This window comes from Pinus tabuliformis, chromosome 8 (genome assembly GCF_031772625.1).
Source record: "Pinus tabuliformis cultivar Carrire ecotype Pingquan chromosome 8, CPIR1, whole genome shotgun sequence".
NCBI lineage: Eukaryota > Viridiplantae > Streptophyta > Pinopsida > Pinales > Pinaceae > Pinus > Pinus tabuliformis.
In genome coordinates, this window is record NC_142294.1 from 631,662,468 (window position 1) to 631,687,210 (window position 24,743).

General features: G+C 34.0%; 4 protein-coding genes across 4 annotated transcripts; all 4 read right to left on the reverse strand.

Moving 5' to 3' along the window:
* Window positions 1-1,662: 1,662 nt before the first annotated feature.
* On the reverse strand, window positions 1,663-2,058 carry LOC149237090 (cysteine-rich receptor-like protein kinase 42). The gene has a single exon (XM_089366747.1). It carries the CDS (start codon window positions 2,056-2,058, stop codon window positions 1,663-1,665), a length of 396 nt encoding a protein of 131 aa, XP_089222873.1.
* Window positions 2,059-2,116: 58 nt separating this feature from the next.
* On the reverse strand, window positions 2,117-4,226 carry LOC149237091 (cysteine-rich receptor-like protein kinase 2). The gene is made up of 6 exons (XM_089369142.1): window positions 4,218-4,226; window positions 4,083-4,134; window positions 3,843-3,982; window positions 3,521-3,731; window positions 3,191-3,425; window positions 2,117-2,318 (listed from the first exon to the last, which is right to left on the reverse strand). Exons 1-6 carry the CDS (start codon window positions 4,224-4,226, stop codon window positions 2,117-2,119), a joined length of 849 nt encoding a protein of 282 aa, XP_089225268.1.
* LOC149237092 (cysteine-rich receptor-like protein kinase 25) lies at window positions 3,527-4,769 on the reverse strand. The gene is made up of 3 exons (XM_089366745.1): window positions 4,083-4,769; window positions 3,843-3,982; window positions 3,527-3,731 (listed from the first exon to the last, which is right to left on the reverse strand). The coding sequence occupies exon 1, from the start codon at window positions 4,732-4,734 to the stop codon at window positions 4,312-4,314; it is 423 nt and encodes a 140-aa protein (XP_089222871.1). The 5' UTR covers window positions 4,735-4,769; the 3' UTR covers window positions 3,527-3,731; window positions 3,843-3,982; window positions 4,083-4,311.
* On the reverse strand, window positions 4,769-5,237 carry LOC149237093 (plasmodesmata-located protein 7-like). The gene has a single exon (XM_089366746.1). It carries the CDS (start codon window positions 5,178-5,180, stop codon window positions 4,770-4,772), a length of 411 nt encoding a protein of 136 aa, XP_089222872.1. The 5' UTR covers window positions 5,181-5,237; the 3' UTR covers window position 4,769.
* Window positions 5,238-24,743: the final 19,506 nt, after the last annotated feature.

Below are 24,743 nucleotides of genomic sequence, written 5' to 3' on the forward strand. Positions count from 1 at the left end.
CATCCAAACAACTAGCAATCCTATGAAAAAGAAAAAGGAAGTAAGAAGGGTTCTCAAGAGAAAGAGAAAATGTGATAGAATCCCAACAACAACAAAAAAATGAATTGTTGAAGAAGGATAGAAGAAACATAAATTCTCAAAAGAGGAATTGAGTAATCAAAGAATAAGAAGCCTAATAGATTTGAAAATTAAGGAGCATGAACACTAGGAAGAAGGTCATATTGCAAAGGACCAGAAAGAGGACAACTTCCAATAGTAGATGTTAGGTAGAAGTTACTAAAGGAAGTTCCACAGTGAGTGTGGGTAGAATTGATAAGCGAAGAGAAGAAACTAGAGGATACCAAGAAGGAGGACTTGTTAAGAAAATTACGACAGAGAGATAAATTATTACCAAGATAGAGAGGAATAATAAAATAACGAGCAACAATACACATAAATTATCCACATTATACTTATCTATGAAAACACCAAATCTGGAGACAAACCCAACCCAATGAGATCTCATTAGCATTGGTCAAAACCTTGGCCAATCCGGCCAACTGAGCCTTCACCACTCACCTCCAGGCCTACATTATAATGAAGTATTCCCAGCGTTTTATAGGCTCCAATACATGCAATACCACAGACCATAATACTATGGGTACACTATACCATGTGCCCAAAACCACTACTATTTAATTAGGTCAATCTTGATTCAAACCGCGAGTCAATTTTACCTAAGAATTCCCCCCTTAAACTTGACTTGGGGTTCCTTAAATAAATCAACTAAAACCCTGCTAAGTGAGACAATTCCGCTCACTCTAGCCTTTACCCCCTTCAAAGTTTTTACCAAGGATTTGTTAACTCGACATCCCCCTATTACCTAGGTCTAACCCAAAATTTACTGGTAATTACTCAGGGTTACACATGCCTTACCAGGTCTTACATAACTATGCCCATTTACATGAAAATTAAAAATTTCACTCCATTATAATAATTCTTTTTTATTTACCCTTGTTTCCATATTTGTAGATATATATTATAACATTAAAAAAATTAAAAACATTAAATATTTTATCTTAATATATTTTAAATATATCCCTATTTTAAAATAATTATTATAATATCAACCTTTTAACCAATAAAAATAACCAAATATATTTTAAATATATCCCTATTTTAAAATAATTATTATAATATCAACCTTTTAACCAATAAAGATATAATAGTTAGAAACCTTTTTTAAAAAATCACATTTGTTTTCTAAGAGACTCACTTATTCTGTATTCAATGTAATTTTCCATTGAGATTAATAGCAAACATGACCATGAAAATTTTATAACTAATATTCATATAAATAAAATATGATTTTTTTAAATGTGAAAAATAAAAACCATACCTCACCATTTTATATTTTTACAATAACATTGATATCAACTATTTTTCTATAAAACAAAAACAGTTATTGCCCATGATAAGGCGGTGCTTTCAATCAAAATATCTTCCTCGATGACCACTTTTCAAGATTGAAAGCCTAAATTCGCTGAGCCCATTCTCTGAAGACCATACACAAATATCAACAACCTCCCCACCGAAAAACCAGACAGAGAAGATAATGCTGTATGACAAGATACCATAATGCCAGAGACAGTGTCGGATTTTCACCTCGGCACTGTCGGATTTTCACCTCGGCTCCAGAGTGCCGGATGTAGGATCGGCAGCTACATCACTAACTTTACCACGTTTCAATTTGTGAGGGCCGCCGGCGTTATCCAGATCTACGAAAGCAGGCTGTGTGGGCGAACGAAGATGTTCGGTCTCACTTGTCAGCATCGCCACCACCCGGAACATCGAAGGCCGCAACGCAGCAGCTGCTTGCGTGCACAGAAGGCCAATTTTAATCACTCTAATCCCTTTCTCCGAGGAATAACTGCCCTCCAATGTGGGATCGATAATTTCTAAAGCTCTATCAGTTGTATATAGTCTCCATGTCTGCTTCGTCAATATCAACAAAAACATAAAAACTTTAGTTAGCGAGGGATGCCATACTATAAAGAATTGAGAAAATTGAGTCTCCATGTCTGCTTCGTCAATATCAACAAAAACATAAAAACTTTAGTTAGCAAGGGATGCCATACTATGAAGAATTGAGAAAAAATTGAGACTCAAAAGATGACATCAACATAAACCATACTCCTTCGATGAGAAACTCCATGTCTTCAGACGAACTCTGATTCTTTCTTCCGCTGATAGTCTCAAGTAGAAGCACTCCAAAGCTGAATACATCGGCTTTCTCTGTCAGCTGTCCGCGTAAGGCGTATTCAGGGGCCATGTAACCTCTGCACAGTGTCGTACGCAATCAAATTTCCATAACTGATCCACTTCAAAATAATATGATGTATATTTAGATAGGATTAGTTTATTAAGGTAAATTTTGAATGTTTTTTTATCGTCGAAATGGATTCAGCACCATTAAAAACATCTAAGGCACTTAAAATCTTAAAGTTTAACAACTTTAATTTGGATTTACAAAAATCCCTACCATCATTACTCAAAATAAATTTTCATGACTTTCAAGGCAAAAAACTCTGGTTAGACTACCAGTATTTGGATATGTCAGTTTTGTTTCATGTAATTAATCAATGGCTTTGTCTCCTTGCCCCCCACATTTACCTGGAAAGTTGCTTTCAGTTTGAATCTATAGAATTTTTTCTCAAAAAAACTGATTAGAAGAGTGTCGGAATTGCTTTTTAGAGTGGAAATGGATTCAAGACAACCAGAGATCTCTGGGCATCCAAAATCCTGAAAGTTGAACATAAAATTTCCCAAAATTTCTGCTAGAATTTGAAGAAAATCATACCAGAATTTCCACTATTTTCTCTGGCTAATTTATGTCTCCTCTTTTATTAAAACAATTAGTTAAAAACTAAGAAAATTTTAAAGACCAAATAAATTATTTTTCCATAATTTTTCCAAAAAAATTAATCAATTTCATTTTTTTCTAAAAATTATTCATATAAAATTATTTTATATTAAAAATAACCTAAAAATAAATATAATAAAATTACAAACATTTTGCAATTTACATATTAAATCTCATTAAAAGATAAATATAATAAAATTACACACATTTTGCAATTTACATATTAAATCTCATTAAAAGGGGCAAAATTTAGATGAATTTCCATTCTTCAAATTTTCATATTCTTACAATGTTCCTGCAACTCTAGTGCTGACATGGCTCTGATCTTCTGCAAAGAATCTGGCCAACCCAAAGTCTGCTATTTTGGGTTTATGTTTATCATCGAGTAAAATATTGCTGGCTTTAATGTCTCTGTGGATGACCCGAATCTGAGATTCCTCGTGAAGATAGGCCAGACCACGTGCAGTTCCAACTATGATTTCGTATCTCTCTTTCCAATCAAGCAAATGACGTTTTGTTGCATCTGCAACGCGTCATAGATCATAAATATATTACCCGAAGATTAATATAAAATAAAGGAATCCAAAAACCATCCAGGGGCTAAGAACGAGTAAATACCGAATAGAAACTTGTCAAGGCTACTGTTCTCGAAGTATTCGTACACTAGTAGCCTTTCTGGGCCTTCAACTGCGCAACCAAACAATTTCACTAGATTCCTGTGTTGAACACGACTGATGAGATTCGCTTCATTCAGAAATTCAGCACCTGCATGTCTTGTACCCATATAGAGCCGTTTAACTGCAACCACCCTGCCATCTGGGAGAACCCCCTGAAGATCGACAAACGTCAAAATCTCTTCCTTTTTTTTCTCGAATTTTAGTAGGTGCTGCTATTTCCGAATATCTAATTTGTTTAATTGAAAGAGATATTAAGCTCTCACCTTATAGATGGATCCAAAACCTCCGTCTCCAAGTTTGTTCGGTACATTGAAATTGGAGGTAGCCTCTCTCAGAATGTCGTACTTGAAAATGAGCTCTGGATTGGCTATGCTCGGCCCTAGGATAGAATTCTCTTCCCCACCTGCGAAAAGAATTACAAGGTGTTTATTTATGTTGCAGACAACGTAATCAGAAGCGTCTTAGATCCTTAACAATGAATAAGTTAGCTGCAATTTCAGGACCTCCGGTTCGATAAATCTCCTCCGGACGTTTCAGAAGAGAGCAAATATTCCACTTCCAAAGAATTATGACTGCAATTAATACAATCGTAGCGGCTACTACACCCAGACTTACACCCAAGACGCTAGGTTTCTTGCCTGCTGCATATTTACACAAAAACTGTCAGTAACCAGTAATCTATGTTTTAGTTAAGCAGAAACAAATGAAATCCTACAAAACCCGTGTATTCCTCTACAAAACAAAATTACCAGAGGACACGGGAGGACTTTCCCCTCTTGGCAGCGATGGTGGCGGCGATAGAACGGTAGCGTTGAAAAATTCGTAGACCTCGTAACGCAAGTAGCAGTTCTGAGATCCGAATTGTGCCCCAAGAGCTCCACTTTGGCATGCAAATATATTTTCAAACGCAAAAGTCAGGCAGGATCCGCAGCCTGTCCGGGACAGATCTCTCCAACACTCTGCTAAGCTGTATATAGTCTGCGATATATTACCAGGCGCAGCGACTGTATCTATGGCGAAAAATTTGGAGCTCTGTTGAGCATTAGCGGTACTATTTGAGAGCAGGGCTCTCACGGCAGTTGTAAACTGCTGTGGCTGACTGCTGTTCCCACTATTGCAGAGAATCTTTATTTGCTCATCCATCGTACTCTCCATACCGTTGTAACGCAAGAAGCAGCCCTCTAGTTGAATCAATCCAGAAGTGTTTGACAAACCTTAACAAGATTTGCTTTAGCCGTGGATGCGCACTGTGTGCAATCGGAAGAATCTAAATCTCCCCTGCACTGGACAAGCCCGTAAACAGTACTATTGCTGTTTGACCCCTGAGCAACAATACTAGAGGTATTGAATCCGCTGGCATAAACATTGTTCACCAGTGAATCCAAAACCTTGTTTAGATTAACCTGAAACGCGCTCCCCTTTGTATATGCATAATTGCCGCAATTGCTCCAAACGGTAGAAGTCTTTGGGTCAGCTGCTGCGAAGCGTATACTTGTACATAGACAGAGGATAATAAAAATGCTTGCCGTTAAGTGTTTCATCGCCATCGCCAAACCCAGCTTGTTCGTGCCCTGCCTCGGTCTGAGCTGACAGAATGACATAGTTGGAGGTGCTTCTGTAATCAAATGCCTTTGTAACGTTCAAAGTGTACATTTATCAATTCTGGACACAAGCGTCCCAAAGGGGTTTTTTACGTGCAGAATACGCCAAGGTGTAGGATATTCTAATTTACATAGGAAATGTAGTACAATCAGATTGTGGTTCAGATTTGTATATTTAATTTTCATTTAGTTATTTCAACCACATAAGCGACTAATTTTTTTTTTGTTTTTCAGAGAAAAAAACGATTCGTTTCCTTTCTTTCCAAGCACATGCGCCACTGACTTGTGAAGGGAAGGAAATGTATCGTCTTTCTGCTGCATACGTCTCTGTCTCCATAAAGCAGAGAGGGACTCACCGCGACCCGCTACCGACTCTTGACGTGGTGGTCGCGTTGGTACATGTTGCAATAAAGTATTCCACAATATAAATTTCCATTTCATTTATTTATTGGTTACAGTAAATGTATTCCCAATCCATTGATTTACTGCTTTTTGGGGCAACTGTAATTTATGCTGAGTCACAATGGCTGTTCTTTTGGGGATGCGCTTATTGTGCCTTTATTCTTGTACCTTATTAGTTTCGAGATCGATCTCCGGGTTCGCTATTTGAGAACCTCACTTCCGTGGTCTCTTAATATGTGCGTGGTTTAAAAATATTTACATATTAATTTGGAAAATAATGTAAGTGTTGGTAAGGGTGTAATAAAATTTGGTAAATTTTTTTGATATTTTGAGTTATAATTGACAAATTTGGAAGTGCGTTGGAGTTTTTAATAGTATTGAATTTATTTTTTCTCTTAAAAATATGATTCAAACACTTTAACAATCTAATTTTTCAATTACCAAATTTCTGAAAGAAAAAAAATGCGATCCATATTAATTACTAATTTTAAATTTGTAGAATAAGTAGACACCCCACTTAACCTTAGTTTTGAGATGTTTCAGAGTTGTACTCGATAATTAGTTAAACGGAATAATGAACATGGATTTAGATGTTCTTTTCTCATTGGTGAAATTTCTAACACAATGACGAATCCACAGAGGGTTAAAATAATAATTGTTCGAGTGGGATTGTTATTCTTACAGTAAGACGGATAGAGAATGAGAAATTTAATGTCATAACTTTAGTTCATGTTAAAAAATGTTTTAGTTTAATAAATTAATGTTAAAAGAGCAAAATTTTATTGAATTAATTGAATCTTTCCAACTCATTTCAGTTGAATGTTTCATATACGTAACCTATAAAAATAATTGAACCATGTTGATGTCTACAAAATCATTTGTGAATAATTCGTCACATTAATACAATGAGTTAGGTGGATAGTGTGGCTTATTATTTTAAGGTTTTAATGAATTTTTTAAGTAATTCATGTATTAAATGTGTGAGTAATGTTCAAGGAAGAAAATTGTGTAATTAAATAATATTGTAAAAATAATGGGATGAATCATGTGGTTTTGTTATATATTTTTAATGAAGAAGAAAACATGTTAAAGAAAATTATGAAATTGAAACATTTTTATAAGAAGATATTTGAAATTATAATTTCAAGTAATTTTTGTGAGAACCTCAAAGTTGTGTGGAGGACCAAGAAGTAGGAAAAGGGGTCTGGTTGACGATATGATTTAGTGGAAATGCCATGAAAAATGCATAAGTGACAAGAATCTCAAGGACATATTCAAACTTGGTTGTTTGATTTTCAAGTCTCCACTCACATGACTTTTTCATAGAAATTGGTTGGTGGAATATGAACTGTATGATAGTGAAAAAGGAATATTTTCTCAAGTGACAAATTGAGATATGGAATCCTTAGATGCCAATGCATATAGGTGAGACTCAAAGATGGAAGGATCAAGATAATTCTTGTTGTGAAGCATGTGTTAAGTTTGGCATGAAATTTTCTCTTCACAAGATGAATTTTAGATGTGAGAATGGAGGTGATATTCATTAAGGATACATACATATTGGCTCAGAAAGCATTGATATTGACTAAACTTGTGAGGTTTGGTACCCTTAGAAAACATATGATTTAGTTACATGTTGTAGATAGTGGATTAATATCAAAGAGTATCAATGGTCTAAGCAAGGAGGATTAATGGTGTGATCTATGGATCACAAGCTACTTATGACCTTCTTCAATATAGAAATTAAAGCTGAAAAGGAAACCATATTTTTCATTGGTATTCTTAGAAGTTAAGTGGTAGTTAGCTTGGTCAATTTAAATGTATGTAGGCTACTTTGTTGAGACTATCCATTAGTGGGAATGGAAAGAGAGTTGTTCAAATACAAATATGAAAATTTTCCAGAAGTGAAGTACTACACCTAAACATTATAATTTTGTTATCGGAGAATGAAGTGGAACCATTAAAGAGAAATTTAATAGAGTGAGGAAAAATATAAGCTTTAGTCTACACAACAAAGGTAGAGATTGTTGGTGAGTGAAACATTGTTGTCCTAGTGATGCTACTCCATTTAACATTTAAAGTGGTAGTTAATCAATAATTGTTACCCATGGAGATGAGTGTAATTTTGAGATTATTGGTGATTGACCCATTGTTGTCCTAGTGACGCTACTCCATTAACATATAAATTAAGTGGTAGTGAATCAATAAATGTTTCCCATTGTGAAGAGTGTAATTTTGAGGTACATGTGTCTATGCTCGAAGAGAATGTTGGTTTTCCAAATACAGATAGGATTTCCTATATATGTAGTTTGACTGGGATTGTAACCAATTTCTTATATTTGGAGAAGACCAATCTATAAATGTCAATCAAACCAAGGATGTTAGTACAATCGAAATGGAAGATGTTGTATAAAAGAAGTAATTTCTTTGGAAAGTTTCTAAAATTGCATTCTATAATAGTGGAGATTAGTGAGAGATTGGTACTCAAATTTTATACTTCCAATAGCATTGCAAATGATTTTTGGAAGGAAATTAACTTAATGTATGGGACACATAGGGATTTAACCTTTCTTAGAGTGACTACCACATGAGAGATTAATGGGATTTTTGGCCATCATTGTCCTAACAATATTATGAATTTGCAGTGTTTGTAAATTTCCATTTAATTGAAGTGTTTTATTTGCTATGCATGAAATGTACAAATGTACTTTTTGGACTAAGTCTAATTGTATCAAACAATTGTATTCTTAAAAAAAGTTAGGCACCTTTTTCTTTTAATATTCTTTTATTCTCTTGTGGCTAGATATCTTGTTCCTATTTATTTTTCTTAGTTTATCATGATGCATTTTTAACTTTTAACATAAAGAAAGTTTTAGTCTAATTGATATTTATGAGGGACATTGGGATCATAAACATGAATAAGAACCTATTTTTTATTTGAATTCTGATTAATTGCAAAGGTTGTCACATAGAAAATGATCGCTTATCCAAAATTATTAGGTGGATCGAAATATGCCATGTAGTATGACTTTTGTACATTAAAACTCACTTTCACCTAAAGGAATAGCTTAAGGAACTACCTTTCTTAAGTTTTTTGCACTAATTAATCCACTTACATGAGAATAACACATAAATCCATTAATTTTATGTTATTCTCATAATTTTACCCACATAGGTGAAAATAATCTAAAATATTTTCACTCACATTTTTTGTTTCCATGGGAATAATTCAATATATCATTTATTTATTGATTATTCCTTAATTCTTTAAACATCCTCATGGAGATAATTTATTAAATCATTATTTATAAATAATTTATAACTTATTTTACTAAGAAGTAATTTAATAGATATATTATTTTATAAATGTTTTCTAACCATTATACTCATTTTTATTAATTAACTCAATAAATAATTATTTTATGAGTTAAATAAAAGTTGTTGACAATTATCCTTAACCTTATCTTCTCACAAATAATACTAAAATACGTAAATTAGTTAAATCTTGATTTGATCCAAAAAAGATTTTATTATATTTGACCTCATTAAATCTAGCTAGCATTTTGTTATCAATGGAGAGATTTTTCTCCTCATACCACATGATCCATTTCCATTGTCCAAACTATAATCCTAAAAGTGTCAAGAATTCTCCACTAGAGGTTCTCCATTTTTATTTTTCTTTTATTTTTGGATCATATGATTTCTCTTTTTTGAAGAGAAGGAACTATCAAACCTTGAACAAAGATTACAAATGAACGGAGGGATGTCATTTTTTATCCACTCTCATAACAAAGCTTCTCACTAAATGAGCACACAGTATAAGTCTACTTTTGTTAACTGGAATTTTTATATATATATAATGAACAATTACACTAATATTTGTTACTCCTAAGGTTTATGATTAAATCATTATACCTTGTTGTTAGATTAATAGCTATTTGTAAAGAAAGTTTTTTTCTAACCTTTGCGTAGAAAGACATCTAATAACAAACATTTGATTAAAAAAATGTGTAACTTTTTATGAAAACTACAATTTCATTAATAAATTAACTATTAACCCAACTTAACAAATTTTACCTTCAAAACTATGTTGATAAGAACATTTTTGAAGAAAATTTTATGGGGATTTTCCTTAAATATTATAATTCATTTTCTTCTAAGATTTGTGATGGAGAAAATGATTTAGATAATCATTCACAATGATACGTTTTAAATTTTATGCAACTTTGTATTGGTGAAAGTGATTTGATGGAAGTCATTTGGATGCTCATTCATAATGATAGAATTTGAATTTCCTGCTAGGTAAAAATTAGAATTTATAATAGTATGAATTTTTTAAAATTATTTTTGTGTTCTAAAAATTCTCAAACAAAGTATTAAGTATGTTCACACTCCCTTCATGGTTTATAATGTATATTTGATATTGCAATTATTAGTATGGGAAAGTTTGGGTTTTGACAAGTTGATTATTATAAATAAAAGTTTAGTGAATTCCATTTTAGTGGATTACACATGTATACCTTAGTGGTTTAGGTATAAAAAGCTTGAAATCTCCATGCATGCATAAAGAAGTCTAACCATCACTACAACCCTTACATTAGCATATCTACAACACGTGACATAATAACACACGGGAAACAATAATTAGTTAAATAACTGAACTATGTTTGGGAATTAAATAAACACCATAGAAATTGTATGTACTTTCTATGTATATATATTGTACCATGCTTTTCCTTTTGGGATGGTATGAATATTATTTGATTTAATTTTGTTTGTGTAGGTTCATTCATTATTTTGTTTCATTAATGTTTATTCCTTAAATTTCATAACTTAAATAATCCAAGTGTGTTTAAACTTCCTTTTGAATTCTATTTTAAAATTGACTTATTACTATCATGGCCATACACAATAAGCATTATAGTTGGTTTCATATGCAAATATTTCATGTGGTTATAGAAATATTGTTTTGTTCCAATTTTTTTCTTCATTATTTTTTCTCATTAGTGTTTATTATTTTATTCTCGTAATTAAAGTAGTCTAATATGTTTAAATATATATTTGATTTCCATCCTACAATTGGTTTATTAGTATCACAACCATACACTACAATCATTACAATTGGATTGATCATTTTCTATCAATCGAAACTTTTTCTAATTACCAACTTTATTGTTTTTTCTATATCTACCTATAAGATTGTGGAACGTTATTGTGAGAAATGACATCATTAATATTCTCTCGATTGATAGAAAAAATATATGATAGATAAGGATATGAATATTTTGAAGATGATCATAAGTCTATATGACTTCAATAGTAGTGATTATGAACTTCCCTTTAGTGGGGTTTCACCCTTCAATGTTTGTATGAATCTTAACATCCCCAACATGCTTAAAAGAGAAAGTTTTATGCATATGTTGTAGGCCATTGGATTTAATATCTCTAAACCTACTTCACTATGAATGATTTCACTAGAAGTGAAAAAATTGTCATTTCTACATTGAAGATATCCACCAAAGTGCATTGTTTGCGGGAGCAACTCAATAAATGATGCATCACATATAAGAAATTTCTTATTGATATATGAAGAAAACATATTGTGTGGCAAAGGAATTTTTATGAAATTCCAAGAAAAGGAAACAACTTTAAAAACAATGGAAACAATTGTGTTATGTAAAAACCACACTATATAAAGATACATCAAAGAATCCTTTAAAATCATGGAAAATATTCACATTCTATATTCAAAGAATAAAATTTTGAGTTATGTAGGTGGTCATAGTCCTTATTTTCAAAAATATATTGAGTTATTTGATGTCTATATGCTTGCATATGCATTCTGTTTGCTTCGAAGTTTGAAGAAAAGTTGCAACAATAGAAACAAAAAGATCTTGCAAATTGAAACGTGAATTCAAGACATTAAATAATATGGTTCCTTAATAAAATATACCTAGGAATAAGAAAAAACCATGAACGGGGACATTATTTGATGGAAATAACAATGTTGTGAAAGGTGTGACTACCAAAAGCTATTTTGGTATTACCTATAGGGTTATCTATCAAGTGAAACTTTTGTTGCAACAAAAATTCCCTACTAAAGAGATAAATATGAAGAGGTACAACCCTAAAACTATTTAGGTGTCCATGAAATTCAACACAAACTAAAGGCCCTAATTATTTTAATCTCTTCTATGCATTTTGTAAAATCATGATCTGTAAAGGTGTAAAATACAAAAGGGAAGAGACATTTTCATATGAAAGTATGGTATGCATCCCATAATGTACAATGGTATCTAAAATTATTTTATTTCTACTACCTCTATCAAATAATTGACATTTCTTGCTACATTTTATCCATGATGTATAACTTATAATGTAAGAACAAAAAAATCAATTTTGTACCACTCAACAATAGTGGTTGTATTATTTAGTCAACCTTATGATATATTACGCCATTTTTTATATTACATACTTGAGAACCACATGTACCATCTTTGGCCAACCATTCCTTCAAGAGAACATGAGGGTTATTGATGACATCCATTAAATGTCTACGTATAGGTTGAAACATAATGGTATAAAATTAGTAAAGTGAAACATGATAAACAAAGTAAAACATTTCAACGCATACAAATTATGCTCAAACATGTTAGTATTTCTTCGTAATACTACATTTTTTAACCCAAATTTCGGTGCAATGAGGTTGAACACTCCCTAAGGGTAGAGAAGTATTATTTATCTATATATATAAAAGTCGTCTAGTAAATTGTTTTGTACAAGGAAGAGTAAAGTGCAATGAGGTTGAATACTCTCTAAGGGTAGAGAAGTATCATATCTATATATATATAAGTTGTCTAGTAAATTTTTCTGTACAAGGCTTAATATATTTCCTATTTTGTTGTTTTAGGTAAAAAATTGAGTTTTCCAATTTTTTAACCTTTTAGAGTGTTTTATGGATTCTTAAAATCCATGAAAAAATATCTTGGAATGTCCAAATTATATATGTCACAAAGATATATAAGTTGTATAGTAATTTTTTTACAAGGCTTAATATATTTCATATTTTGTAGTTTTAGGTCAAAAATTGAATTTTTCATTTTTTTGACTTTTTAGAGTGTTTTATGGGTTCTTAAAATCTATGAAAAAATATTTGGGAATGTCCACATTCTATATGTCACTCAAATATTTTTTATGCCTATCCAATAAGATACTTTTGAGCCATTGTTGGAAAGTTATGGCTTTGACATGGTTAATGGTGTCAATAAAAAAGTAGGTATGTCCACCTCAACAATCCATCATCAAGAAGATCTACAATAACATGCGTAATACCAATAGATATGCAACCATTAAATTTTAAAAAAATAGATTACCTTTGATAGTTTAATAAACACACTCAAAACATAAAGTAATATTGTATATTCTCACTTTATTTATAACTTTTCAGAACCATCTCATGAAACGTTTACATAGTAATACACAATATTTAAATCTGATTATTTATATCGTTCCATGAATAATTTTGTTGAAGTTCATTATTCATATTTATGCACAAGTAATTTAGTATATTTAAATTATGTTTTTTTATCATTTTCAAATCATATAAAGAAGAAAAAATATTTTTGTTACCTCTAATTGTATAATGATTAATGATATCTTGATTCAATTAATAAAAAATAGTAACATATTCACTATCAAAGTTTTATATATTATTTTTATTTTCCAAACAATCACTCCCTCCCACTTTTACCCATTTTTACCGGTTTGTCAGGGTAAACATGAAAGAGAGAGATACTATGACATAACCCAACTTCCTAGACCCCATTAAAGAAGTGGCGATGGCTAATGACCAGAAACTAACAACTTAACACCTCCTATAGGTGCTACAGGTCACTCAGAGATTGAACAACCACCCCAGGTGGTCAAACCCTGAGATATACCTCTATTTCGGCCATGGACTCGCAAATGCTCCCACAACAAGTCATCCATGTGGTTGGAAGCCTCTAACTGCTCCTGCAAGCCTGCAACCAAGTGATTGTAGCCCAAAAATCTCCGTTCAGAGCATCTGGTCCTAGATTTAGAGCCTAAATTCTAGGTCAACCTCTAGACCACTATCTAGAACTCAATGAGATTTTCTATAATGATAAAGGACATTAAGGCAAAGACATTCATACAAAATTTTCTCAAAGTACTCACCTAACCAAGCTTAACCATGATAGTCGTTTCGTTAAACATATTGAGAACATGTAATTTGGAGGTCATGAATGCATATTTAAACATAGGGTTTTGATACTTATCAGAGAATCATGAAGAAGGTCTAATTCCCTCTCATAATATTTTCAAAAACATCTATTAGGTCATGCATTCAATAACCATTCATTTACCAATCAAAACATGATAAGAGCCATAACTAGAATCTATCATCAAACCATGTGTGTAACCAACATATAACTAGAATAAAAATGATAGAACAACCATCAAAGCCAGATAATAACAAGTATAAATACTCGTGAAATATAGGAGGAAAGAGCTCTTATTAAAATCCAACTAAGTCCGAGACTTTCACGTACCACCCGACCATAGATTGGGATGAACCAAATCTTTCTTTCAACCAACCACCCTCGTGTCTTATTCCAAGCATAAATGTGGGACTCACAATAGAAAAACTAGGGCCTTCTTTGGATTTACCGTAATCTCGCCAAAATTGGTCAAGGGACTCTTAGGCCCGAAACAAGTAATTATGCAACGAAGCTTTTACTGCAATCCTGCCAACAACTATCAATGGATCACCAGGCCCAAAACAAGAACATACACTACCAATATTCACTGCAATCTCGCCAACATTAGTCAAGGGATTCCTAGGCCCAAACAAGCTTATATGCCTCTAGATTTCTTCACCAATACCTTGGGAAGTTTCCCTATCTCCACCCTTAGGCTTTACCACAATCCTGCCAAAACTAGTCAAGGGATTCCTAGGCCCTTGGGAATTCTCATAAGACCACCTCACCCAATTCAAAAACCATCCAAAAAATCTAAATCTCAACTAATGATAGAACCCTATCACCCCATGACTATCCAGTAATGGAAAGGTAAGGATGAAACCACTGTCACACCTAGAAAAACCCAACCAATGACAACAAGAGAACCAAATACAGAAATTCATGTAACATGCATTCGAAAACTAGCAAGGTGTAGAATTTCTCACTGTGGATCACTAGATAATGCAATATACTAAAGCAAAATACTTTATCTACTTCTACAAACAAACTTGCGGAAGCTTAATGGATTTTGAGCAAGATCAAATAGAACACATATAACAGACAATGAGAAATCAATCACACATGAACACAGAAGAATACTCTAGGGAAAGCCTCAGCTCAAAACCTCGATCTCTGTATTATAATACAAGTGGATATATGTCTGGATTACACAAAGCTTTATCTCACAAGCTATCCAGCTCTCAGTACAATCCCTGAATATTTCTCATAAACAGAATAGACAACACATATGCCTTCCTTTAGTCCTCCAAGCCTCCTATTTCCTTGTGCAGTTTCTCATGGGTCCTCCAGCTACAACATGTGTGATTCTCACCTCACACACAACACTGACCTATGAAATAACTGTGCAATCTTGAAGGAGATAATTCCTTCTGCATGGATAAGTTTCCTTTATAGGAAAATTCCTCCAACTTATAGTACACTGTCCCTTCCTTTAATCTCAACTGGGTCTTTCTCTGAATTGACATGCACATGAGTTATTTATGAGAGAATATTCAGTTATCTGGAGAATAGTAGTTGCATGCATGCATGCATTAACTGACTGAACTCACAATTAGTTCATCCAACTGTTTGGAACTAATTTAACTAGACTTAACTCATTTAACTGAGCTAACTAATTACAACTCAAATACAACTCATCCTTATCTCCTTAATTAAGGGATAACTTCCTAAATCAAAAGGATAATTGTTGCATGTCTTCACATAGACTTCATGTTTGATTTTCTCCAACTAATTAGCTCAAGATGAGTTAATTAATTATTTTTCAAACAACTGCTAAGATCAAATTCGAATTTTAATTCTCAATTTTAGTTCAGGGACTAACTAAAATTAGAATGTATCCCGAAATGTTATTTATTGCAGTGCTATTTTTAGCACTTCTATTTTTAGCATTTCTTGTTGCTATTTTCAGCACAAGGAAATCATACATGCAACTCGATATCTATAAGGAAATCCCACTGTAGCCACTTGATCCAACTTTTCCTTCCTTTGTCCTTGCTTTCCTTTGCTTTAATTCCCTTCCTTTGCCTTCCTTTCTCCAGTGCTAGAGTGCTCCAAGAATGCTCTAAGTGTGCAAGGGTATGAGAGAGAGAATAGAGAGAGGTCCAAAAATGAACTCACAGAAGTTGTGAAATGATCCTTAGAAGTATTTTTATTATTGAGGCCTCCATTTTCCTCTAATTTTCCTTCAATTTTCCTCACATGCAATCCTGTGACCCTTCACCTTCTTTTTCTCTTAATTTCCTTTATTTTCATACATAAATTCTAATTAGTTCCTCTTTTCCATTTCAAAGCCTTTTCCAATTTCCCCTTAGCCTTAAACAAAATAAACACCCACTAGGATGTTTTCCCAACATTCAAATTGGAATACGTGTCCCATGACCTTGGTATTATTTTTCCTTTATTAACTTTTATTACATGAAATTTTAACCCATGAATGTTACAGACCCCTCCCTATTAGGGGAAAACCATCCTCGGTGTTCAATGACACCTACGACCAAAAAGACCACTAAAAACCAAAACATACTGCCTATAGAGCTTTATGACTCATCTCAATGAAGTATTTACAATTTGAACCTGTTGAAAAGAAAAACCAACATAAAAAATGACAACATGATAACCATACCTCTTATTGGAACTTTACAACATAACTCATTGTCGTATTTACAATAACAACCATACATAAATATGTACATATACTATAACTCCTTTTCCTTAACCAACAAACAGTGAAGGATACATAGCCTACATCTAATCCGCGATATCCCATGTAGCTTCAACGAGCCCAGAGTGCTTCCACCGCACTTTAACTTGCTTGATTTCTCAGTTGTGGAGCATGAGTTGTTTCTGCTGCAAAATGCACTGAGTTTTTGGATGAAATTATCCTTTTGGTTCCGCCTGCAATATAAACCAATAAATCACATGATATTTTAAGTAATGAAACATAGAAAACATCATGGACTTTCATTGTCAAAGGAAATGCAAGTCTATAGGCCACTAGTCCAATCCTCTCAAGGATCTTGAAAGATCCATGATACCAAGGTGCCAACTTAGAACATAACCCAATCCTCAAGGAGATCCTCTTGGGCTTGATGCGCAAGTACACATTTTCCCTAGCTTGAAACTCCTTAAATTCCCTCTGATGATCTACATAATTGTTATGTCTGTCATGTGCTACCTTTAAATTCTTCTTTATAACTTTCAATTCCCATTCCATCTCTGCTAACATGTTTGGTCAAATCAACACCCTATTCACTAGATCACTCCAGATGAAAGGAGTATTAAACCTCGGCCCGTACCACAAACTCTTTATTTGGATCTGCAATATTTAGAATCAAAGCATTTGTAAGTGACTGCTTAAATTGCTCAAAAATCATTGTGCATTCTTCTATCCATTCAAATTTATTTCCCTTCCTCTGTAATGATGTAATAGGATAGGAAATCCATGAGAAGTTCTTGATGAACCTCCTATAGTAATTTGTTAATGCCATGAATGATATGACCTCATCCACATTTCTAGGATTCGTCCATTCCATGATAGCTTTGATATTTTTTGGATCCATTGCTATGCCTTCCTTAGAAACAACATGTCCCAAGTAATGTACCTTTTTCTGAAATAAATTGCATTTATTAAGATTGGGATATAACTCATTCTCTCTCAACAATTTCAACATTGTTGCTAAGTGTTTGACATTATCTTCCTCATTCTTAGAATATATCAATACATCATCAATGAATAAAATCACAAACTTATCCAGATAAGGAGGCAACACACTATTCATCAAACACATGAAAGTAGTTAGAGCATTAGTTAGAGCAAAAGGAACTACAACAAACTCATAATGCCCATAACTAGTCCAGAAATTAGTCTTGTGGATGTCCTCTACCTTGATGTGTACTTGATTATATCTTGATCTCAGGTCAATCTTCAAGAACACTGTGGCTCCCTTCAAGTGGTCAAAAAAGTCATCGATCATCGGCAACCACTTCCTATTCTTGATTTCCACCTTGTTCAACTATCTATAATCAATGCACAACTTGAGAGTACCATCATTCTTCTTCACAAAAAACACTGGTGCACTTCAAGGGGATAAACTTGGCCTTATGTATCCCTTGTCAATAATTTCCTTCAACTACAACTTCAATTACACTAACTCTGGAGTGCTCATCTAGTAAGGTGCCTTCGATGCTAGTGCTACCCCTAGTACCAACTCAGTAGAGAAGTCCACTTCCCTGTGAGGAGGCAGCTTTGAAATATTTGTTGGAAACACATCCTAAAATTGTTGTAAAACTTTGAATAAGGGGAATAAAAAAAATCCAGGCTCTGATATTAAAATAATTTTCTGTAAAATAAAATCACAAGATTAAGAGTTAATACATTGATTTGAATACATGTTGGTTGGAACAATGGCAATTTTCCACTCATTTCCCTTAGAAACAATTTTTTTGTATTAGTCTCCAAGAGCCCTCCAAGGCAGGGGTATCAAATGGTAACGAGAATGTGAGTGAAGCATAATTGAAGGCTGAGGTGAAACCAAAGAAGAGAATATGTTGCGCTTTCCTACATACGAAAAATGTTAGAGATGAATGCATCACTCAGTACAAGGAACATGCATGAACCAAATGGATCAATGTCCATCTTCGATGCCTTAGGACTAAGGGTTTCAAGAGCGATTCCCTCTATCAATGGAAGTGATTGGAGAAGGTTAAGTTGTTTGATTCAAATAAGGGTTATGGTTTCATAAACCATCATGATGGAATCGAGATCCTATTAGTACATCAAACTTTGTTTCAAACCAACGGGATTTGATCGTTGGTCAAGGGAGAGGGCATCAAATACATGGTTGATCATGAAAATGGCAGAGGAATCAAGGCCCTATATGTTATGGGGTTTGAGGAAGCCTTCATCTAGGTTAACAATGGAGGCGACAGTCAAGGCCAAGATGATGATAGGGGAAAAAGAGGTAGTGGCCATAGTAGTGGTGGTTATGGTAGCATGGAAGCATGCACCTTACTCTTTTGTGATCCTATTCCCTCAACACCTGGTTCCTCTGATTTGTTTTTATATCCTTTTCAAACTTCTCTATGGGCATCCACTACTTCTCGAGGTCTACTTCAAAGATTTGGTATAGGACCTCACGATTTCCTTGGAGCTCTAGGTGGGGATTCCCTCTGTCATGAATACCTACTTTTGATAAGTAAGTAACTGGATAATTCTTCGCCTCTTTCAGAATATAATATTGGTAAAGATGCCATTGTTTTTATGTCTCTTCATTTATGAGGGGGATCTGTGGGCAATCCTTCCTTCTCTAAGGATTTTTCTTATAAGGATGTTGTCCAAGTTGAGCCCTACCGAAAGGCATCTTAGTCCTAAGAAATTCCTAGGCTATTTTTTGTCGAAATACTTGAGGAAGTTCCCTCCTTATAAATATCTCATCCTGCTCTAGAGAACATCCATCATATATTTGTAAATTCAAACCTAATATATCTATTTAATGGTTCATGGCCCTGCTCGGCCAATATTTACTTACAGATATGTTCTCCATGGACCAAGAGTTGCAAGGTTATTTTATCCTCCAAAAGCTTCTCCATTTTGGAATTTATTGAATCAAAACACCACTAGAACATTTTATCTAAAGGGCCCTAGTTCTAAGGAAATGTTGGATTGTTCTCAATGCCCTAGTTTTATATTTTAACCCTTCTACAAAAATCATTACCAAGCTCTGAATATGGGTCTGAATTCCTTATATTCCTACTCACTTGTGGCACATTCCAGTTTTTTAGGGCATTGGAAACTCCCTAGCCATTTCCTTGGAACCGATACTTCTATTGGGAAGTTTAGTGTTTACACCTATGGAAAAATATGTGTTCAAATCGATCTCAATAAAGGGTTGTTAGACCAAATAAATTTAAAATAATTTATATTCATTGGACCAATGATTTGGACTATGAGAATATTTCTTTTTGTTGTTGATTCTATCATCAAATAGACCATTTATAAAACTCTTTCCCTCCACTCAAATCTTACTACAAGCGAAACAACCAAAATTCCATAGCCAAAAGTTGGAAGCCCTACGATCCACCTCCTAGGGAAAACAAGGCTTCCTCTGCTTCACACAAGAATGATGAAGTATCTAATGATGAAATGAATTCAATGGATGAGGTTCAAACTTCATATCCTCAAAATTTTCTTGGGGATCTTGTTGTGAACCATGCTCCTTCGACAAGCACAAGGATTGGGAATAATAATGCTTCTTTGGGTGCATTAGAGAAAGCTCATGAGTCATATTCTTTGGACTCTAACAAGGATTCTCTTTCAACACACAATGATAATCTTCCTATCGCTTTGATAAACCAACCTTCGAAAGGCTGGATCAAGGTATCAGAAAAGAAAGGAAAGAAAGGATGCTTTGAGGGCCTGCCCCAATTTGGGTGATTCTCTTTTTCAATTGTTTCTTATATTTCTTTATGTCTCCTTTATTATTCTCAGTGATGCAAGAGAATCTTACCTGCAAGTCAAAAAACATTTGGACTAGAGATAAGGGTCTTGCATTTACCAAGGGTGTTGTTTCCCTAATTAATTATTTAATTGCATTTTCCTATGTTTTCATGAAAAATGTATATGAGTGATGAATATTGTAAATAGGATAACTATCAAGAATGTAGAGTTAGAGAAATTTTAGAGTTAGTTAGATCTCTTGGAGGATAGGTGGATCTAGAAGATCTAGAAATATGGATTTGATGAGGAAATTTTGGATCTAAACCGGAATTTAGTTCAAAATCCCATTTGTATAATTATGTAAATAAAATGAATGTATGGTAGATGTATAAGTGTTAAAGAGATAGAGGAGAGAGAGTGGAGAGTCTTAAAGGCCAAGTAAGGCCACGTGGTCAAGGAGGGCCAAATGATTGTAAATCGTGCCAGGAGAGGTCTATGTAAATCCTTGTATATTTATTAATGGAGAAACTCTATTCGCATGTTTGAAGTATTTGCAAATGAGTTCTCCTCTATTGGTTTTGATAATGTGTATTTCCATTTCGTTATTATATATAAGAATGATCTAGAACAGGAAAAATTAATCTCATGAGAGAGAACAATTTGTGTAGATGAGGTTGAGTCTCTTCACAGCGGAAGAAAGCTTTTATTGATCACGGATCAGTATACACGGTCAAAAATTATTTTAAATCATAGTGGCATAACAAAAGTAGTGGAATACAAATCCATAAGATGGAGAGATAAGAGGATCAAGACTTAAGTTGAAAATGCATACATGAAGGGTCAAGATTAGAATATAAAGGGCGAGTCAAAGAAGAGAGACCAATACTTAGTTTATTAAGTGTTGATGAGAGTTCATCTGTTAACGAAGGCTAAGAAGTAGAATCAATGTTATGTTCATGAGAAACCATCAAGTGACAACATCGGGCTGGAGATCCTATTTTGGGAAGTCGAGAAAGAAGCGTGTAAGGGAGTAATTGGGTTGAGTTGACATGGGGTTGATTTATAAAGGAAGGCATTCAATCAGATAGGAGATAATATTATGTTGAGCATGAGTGGGCCGACAACTAGGAATGTTGACATCATCTCAAAGGAAAAGGCGTATGTGCATTTGAAATGGACTAGGGACGGTAGCTAATGGGATCTATGATCAATTATTAATGGAAATATTTTCGTTCCTAGAGTCCATTGGCTAGAAGGTAAAACCTTGGTGCACCTTTAGAAAGGATTAGGATGAGAAGGACCAGAAAGACGTGGTGTATGGGCCAAGTCTAATATAAGAGTGTGATAGTAAAATTGTGGATTCGAGAGCTCACATATCTGCTTACATCATATCAGAAGGGAAATCCTAGAAGAAACAAATAATGTGCATAGTTGGGACAACCAGAGTGACATAAGCCCGAGTTGTCACATACAAGCTGATATACAGAGGAGGTCAAGGCCCTGGTCATGAGAGTTGGTAGTATGACGAAGAATAGTGGAAAAATTAATCACCAAGAGTTGTGAAGAATAAGGTCATAGAAGTTAACACCTATTATCGAAGCTTGATCCCAATGATTCTAATAAAAGAGAGCCCCTCCTCTGTTGATTATTGATAAAAGGTTTCAACTGCAGTGGCTATGGCCAGAAAAATAAGGGAAAGGTCTGAGCCTAGGTTGAGAAGGGTTATTGGAAGAAAGAAGAACTCTAATCCTCAGTCTTGATTGGGAATTGGGTTGAGAACTTGAGCATTGATAGTATGAACAATTCAACAACTTATCGTGAAACAACAAAGAATATTGGGATTTAAACCAAACCTTTGGATTTGATGTATCATTGGGTTTGAAACTATTGGAAATGTGCCTTGAAATAAACCATGGGATTGAAGGAAGCATCTAAGACTTAGTAAAGCGACCCTAGACACAAATAAGTGGGATTATCACTGTTAAGTGGTTAGGCCTGTATTAATTGGTATCAGAGCTTTTAAAATCTCTTAACCTATAATTAAAAGAACACAAAGTTTGGAAGAGGAATAGAGGACCTAGGTGGTAGTTAGGCAGTTTCCAGAGGAAACTAGTAGACAAAGAGTTTTGAAATACTGAGGTATTTTTTTTCTTTTGTAAAGATTTGTGAAAATTTTACAAGAAAGGTTGGAAATTTTATTCTTTGATATGAAGAATAGATTTTTTGAAGTGTTAATTTTATGAAGAAAGATTACAAACAAATATTGTAGGGAATATTTTCTGAAAGGAAATTAAAACAAATTGTTTTCTTTAAAAGGAAGAATATGGATAGAAGAATCCATGAGTAAGGGGCAAAATATTCTCAAAGGGAAAAGTATTTAAGGGGTTTTAGCCAAAATTAATGTTTTAATGATCACTTTGGGTTGAGAATATTCTTGTAGGTTCAAGTAGACATTAGTAGGGGAAGTTGATGATCCAAATAACTAGCAATGCTATGAAAAAGAAAAAGGGAGTAAGAAGGGCTCTCAAGAGAAAGAGAAAATGTGATAGAACCCCAACAACAAAAAAATTGAATTGTTGAAGAAGGAGAGAAGAAACATAAATTCCCAAAAGAGGAATTGTGTAATTAGAGAAGAAGAAGCCTAATAGATTTGAAAATTAAGGACCAAGAACACTCGGAAGAAATTTATATTGCAAAGGACCAGGAAGAGGACAACTTCCAATAGTAGATGTTAGGTAGAAGTTACTAAAGGAAGTTCCACAGTGAGTGTGGGTAGAATTGATAAGGGAAGAGAAGAAAGCAGAGGATACCAAGAAGGAGGACTTGTTAAGAAATTTACGATAGAGAGATAAATTATTACTGAGATTTACCGAGATTTACAGAGAGGAATAATAAAATAACGAGAAAAAATACACATAAATATTATACACAATATTTATCTAGGAAAACCCCAAATCTGCGAAAAAACCACTACAAGAAAAAAGGACATTGGTGAGAGGCGAAAAATGTCACCATAAGCTCATTGGTGATGGTCAAAAGAACATTCGTCACCGAAGACTGAATGCCACCAAAGGTGGCATCGCCAAAAGTTTAGGTGTTATAGTGACATACAAAGTTTGTCACCAATAATGATTTATAATGACAGATAGTGATCGTTACCATTTCATATGAGCAATGATAACGGACCATAGCCTCTGTCACCAAAAATTGAACGTCACCAAAGGTGGCATCACCAAAATTATATGTGTTGTAGTGACATTCAAAGTTCATCACCAATAATTATTTATAATAACGGATATTGACCATCACCATTACATATGAGAAATGGTGATAGACCATATCCTCTGTCACCAAAAACTGAACATCACCAAAGGTGGCGTCGCCAAAAGTATAGGTGTTATGGTGACATTCAAGGTCCGTCACGAATATTGATTATAATGACAGATAGTGACCATCACCATTTCATATGAACAACAATGATTTATTGTGATGGATCTTTAATGGATGTCACTATTGATGCATATATATGGTGACGTTCGTTGACCGTCACCAAAAGTCACATTGCCAGAAGTATAGGTGTTGTGGTGACATTCAAGGTCCGTCATGAATAATGACTATAATGACGGACAACGACCGTCACCATTTCATATCAACAACAACGATTTATGGTTACAGACCTTTGAGGGTCGTCACTATTGATGTGTATATATGGTGGCGTTCGTTGACCGTCACCATTTCATATTTTTGGTGAGGGTTGAAAAATGTCACCAAAGCTCATTGGTGATGGTCAAAAGAGCCTCCATCACCAAAAATTGATCGTCGCCATTCCATATGGATGTCAGGGCATGATGGAATCGAACCACCAACCTCCTGCTTGTAAAGCAGGTGCTCTTCCATTGAGCTAGCACCCTTTAAATAATTATACTTTTAAAAATTAGACCTTGAAACTTCATAAATTGTAAATTCTACAACTTTCAATAAATTAAAGTCTCGGCAATATTTTACTAAACAAGCAAAGCAACATTGAAGCTATAGTTCCCTACCTAATGGTCATTGAAGTTATGGGTGGAGTGAAAAATAGTTATGTATAAGAGAATCAATATATTAAGTTGAATACCCAATTAGAAGTGAAACTCTAAAGACATTTATAACCTATAAATGACCTATAACTAACAAATTCACCAAATATTGCAAAGGAAATGTCATAAGTGGATAGCATATGGAAGAAGATGAGGCGGGGACTTGGAACCCTTGTACATCTTGGCATGCCTTAGCACTTGGCACATCTTAGCTTGTTTGGCATGTCTTCGTACTATCTGGCACAGGTTAGCATGCCCTAGCATTCCCTAACACACCTTAGCAGTCATGACCTCACAACTAGCATTACATTTTTCCATGACTTGGGAACCTTACATTCACTAGAACACCTTGGCACTCCCTCATTGT

Bases quoted from the DNA above. Each gene is read 5' to 3' on its own strand.
- LOC149237092 (XM_089366745.1), bottom strand. From the start codon at position 4,734: ATGGAGAGTACGATGGATGAGCAAATAAAGATTCTCTGCAATAGTGGG.
- LOC149237091 (XM_089369142.1), bottom strand. The intron at 3,983-4,082 runs GTCCTGAAATTG...TTCTTTTCGCAG, and splicing joins GGAGATTTATCGAACCGGAG to GTGGGGAAGAGAATTCTATC. The intron at 3,732-3,842 runs GTGAGAGCTTAA...GTCGATCTTCAG, and splicing joins GTTTTGGATCCATCTATAAG to GGGGTTCTCCCAGATGGCAG.
- LOC149237090 (XM_089366747.1), bottom strand. From the start codon at position 2,058: ATGGAGACTCAATTTTCTCAATTCTTTATAGTATGGCATCCCTCGCTA.
- LOC149237093 (XM_089366746.1), bottom strand. From the start codon at position 5,180: ATGTCATTCTGTCAGCTCAGACCGAGGCAGGGCACGAACAAGCTGGGT.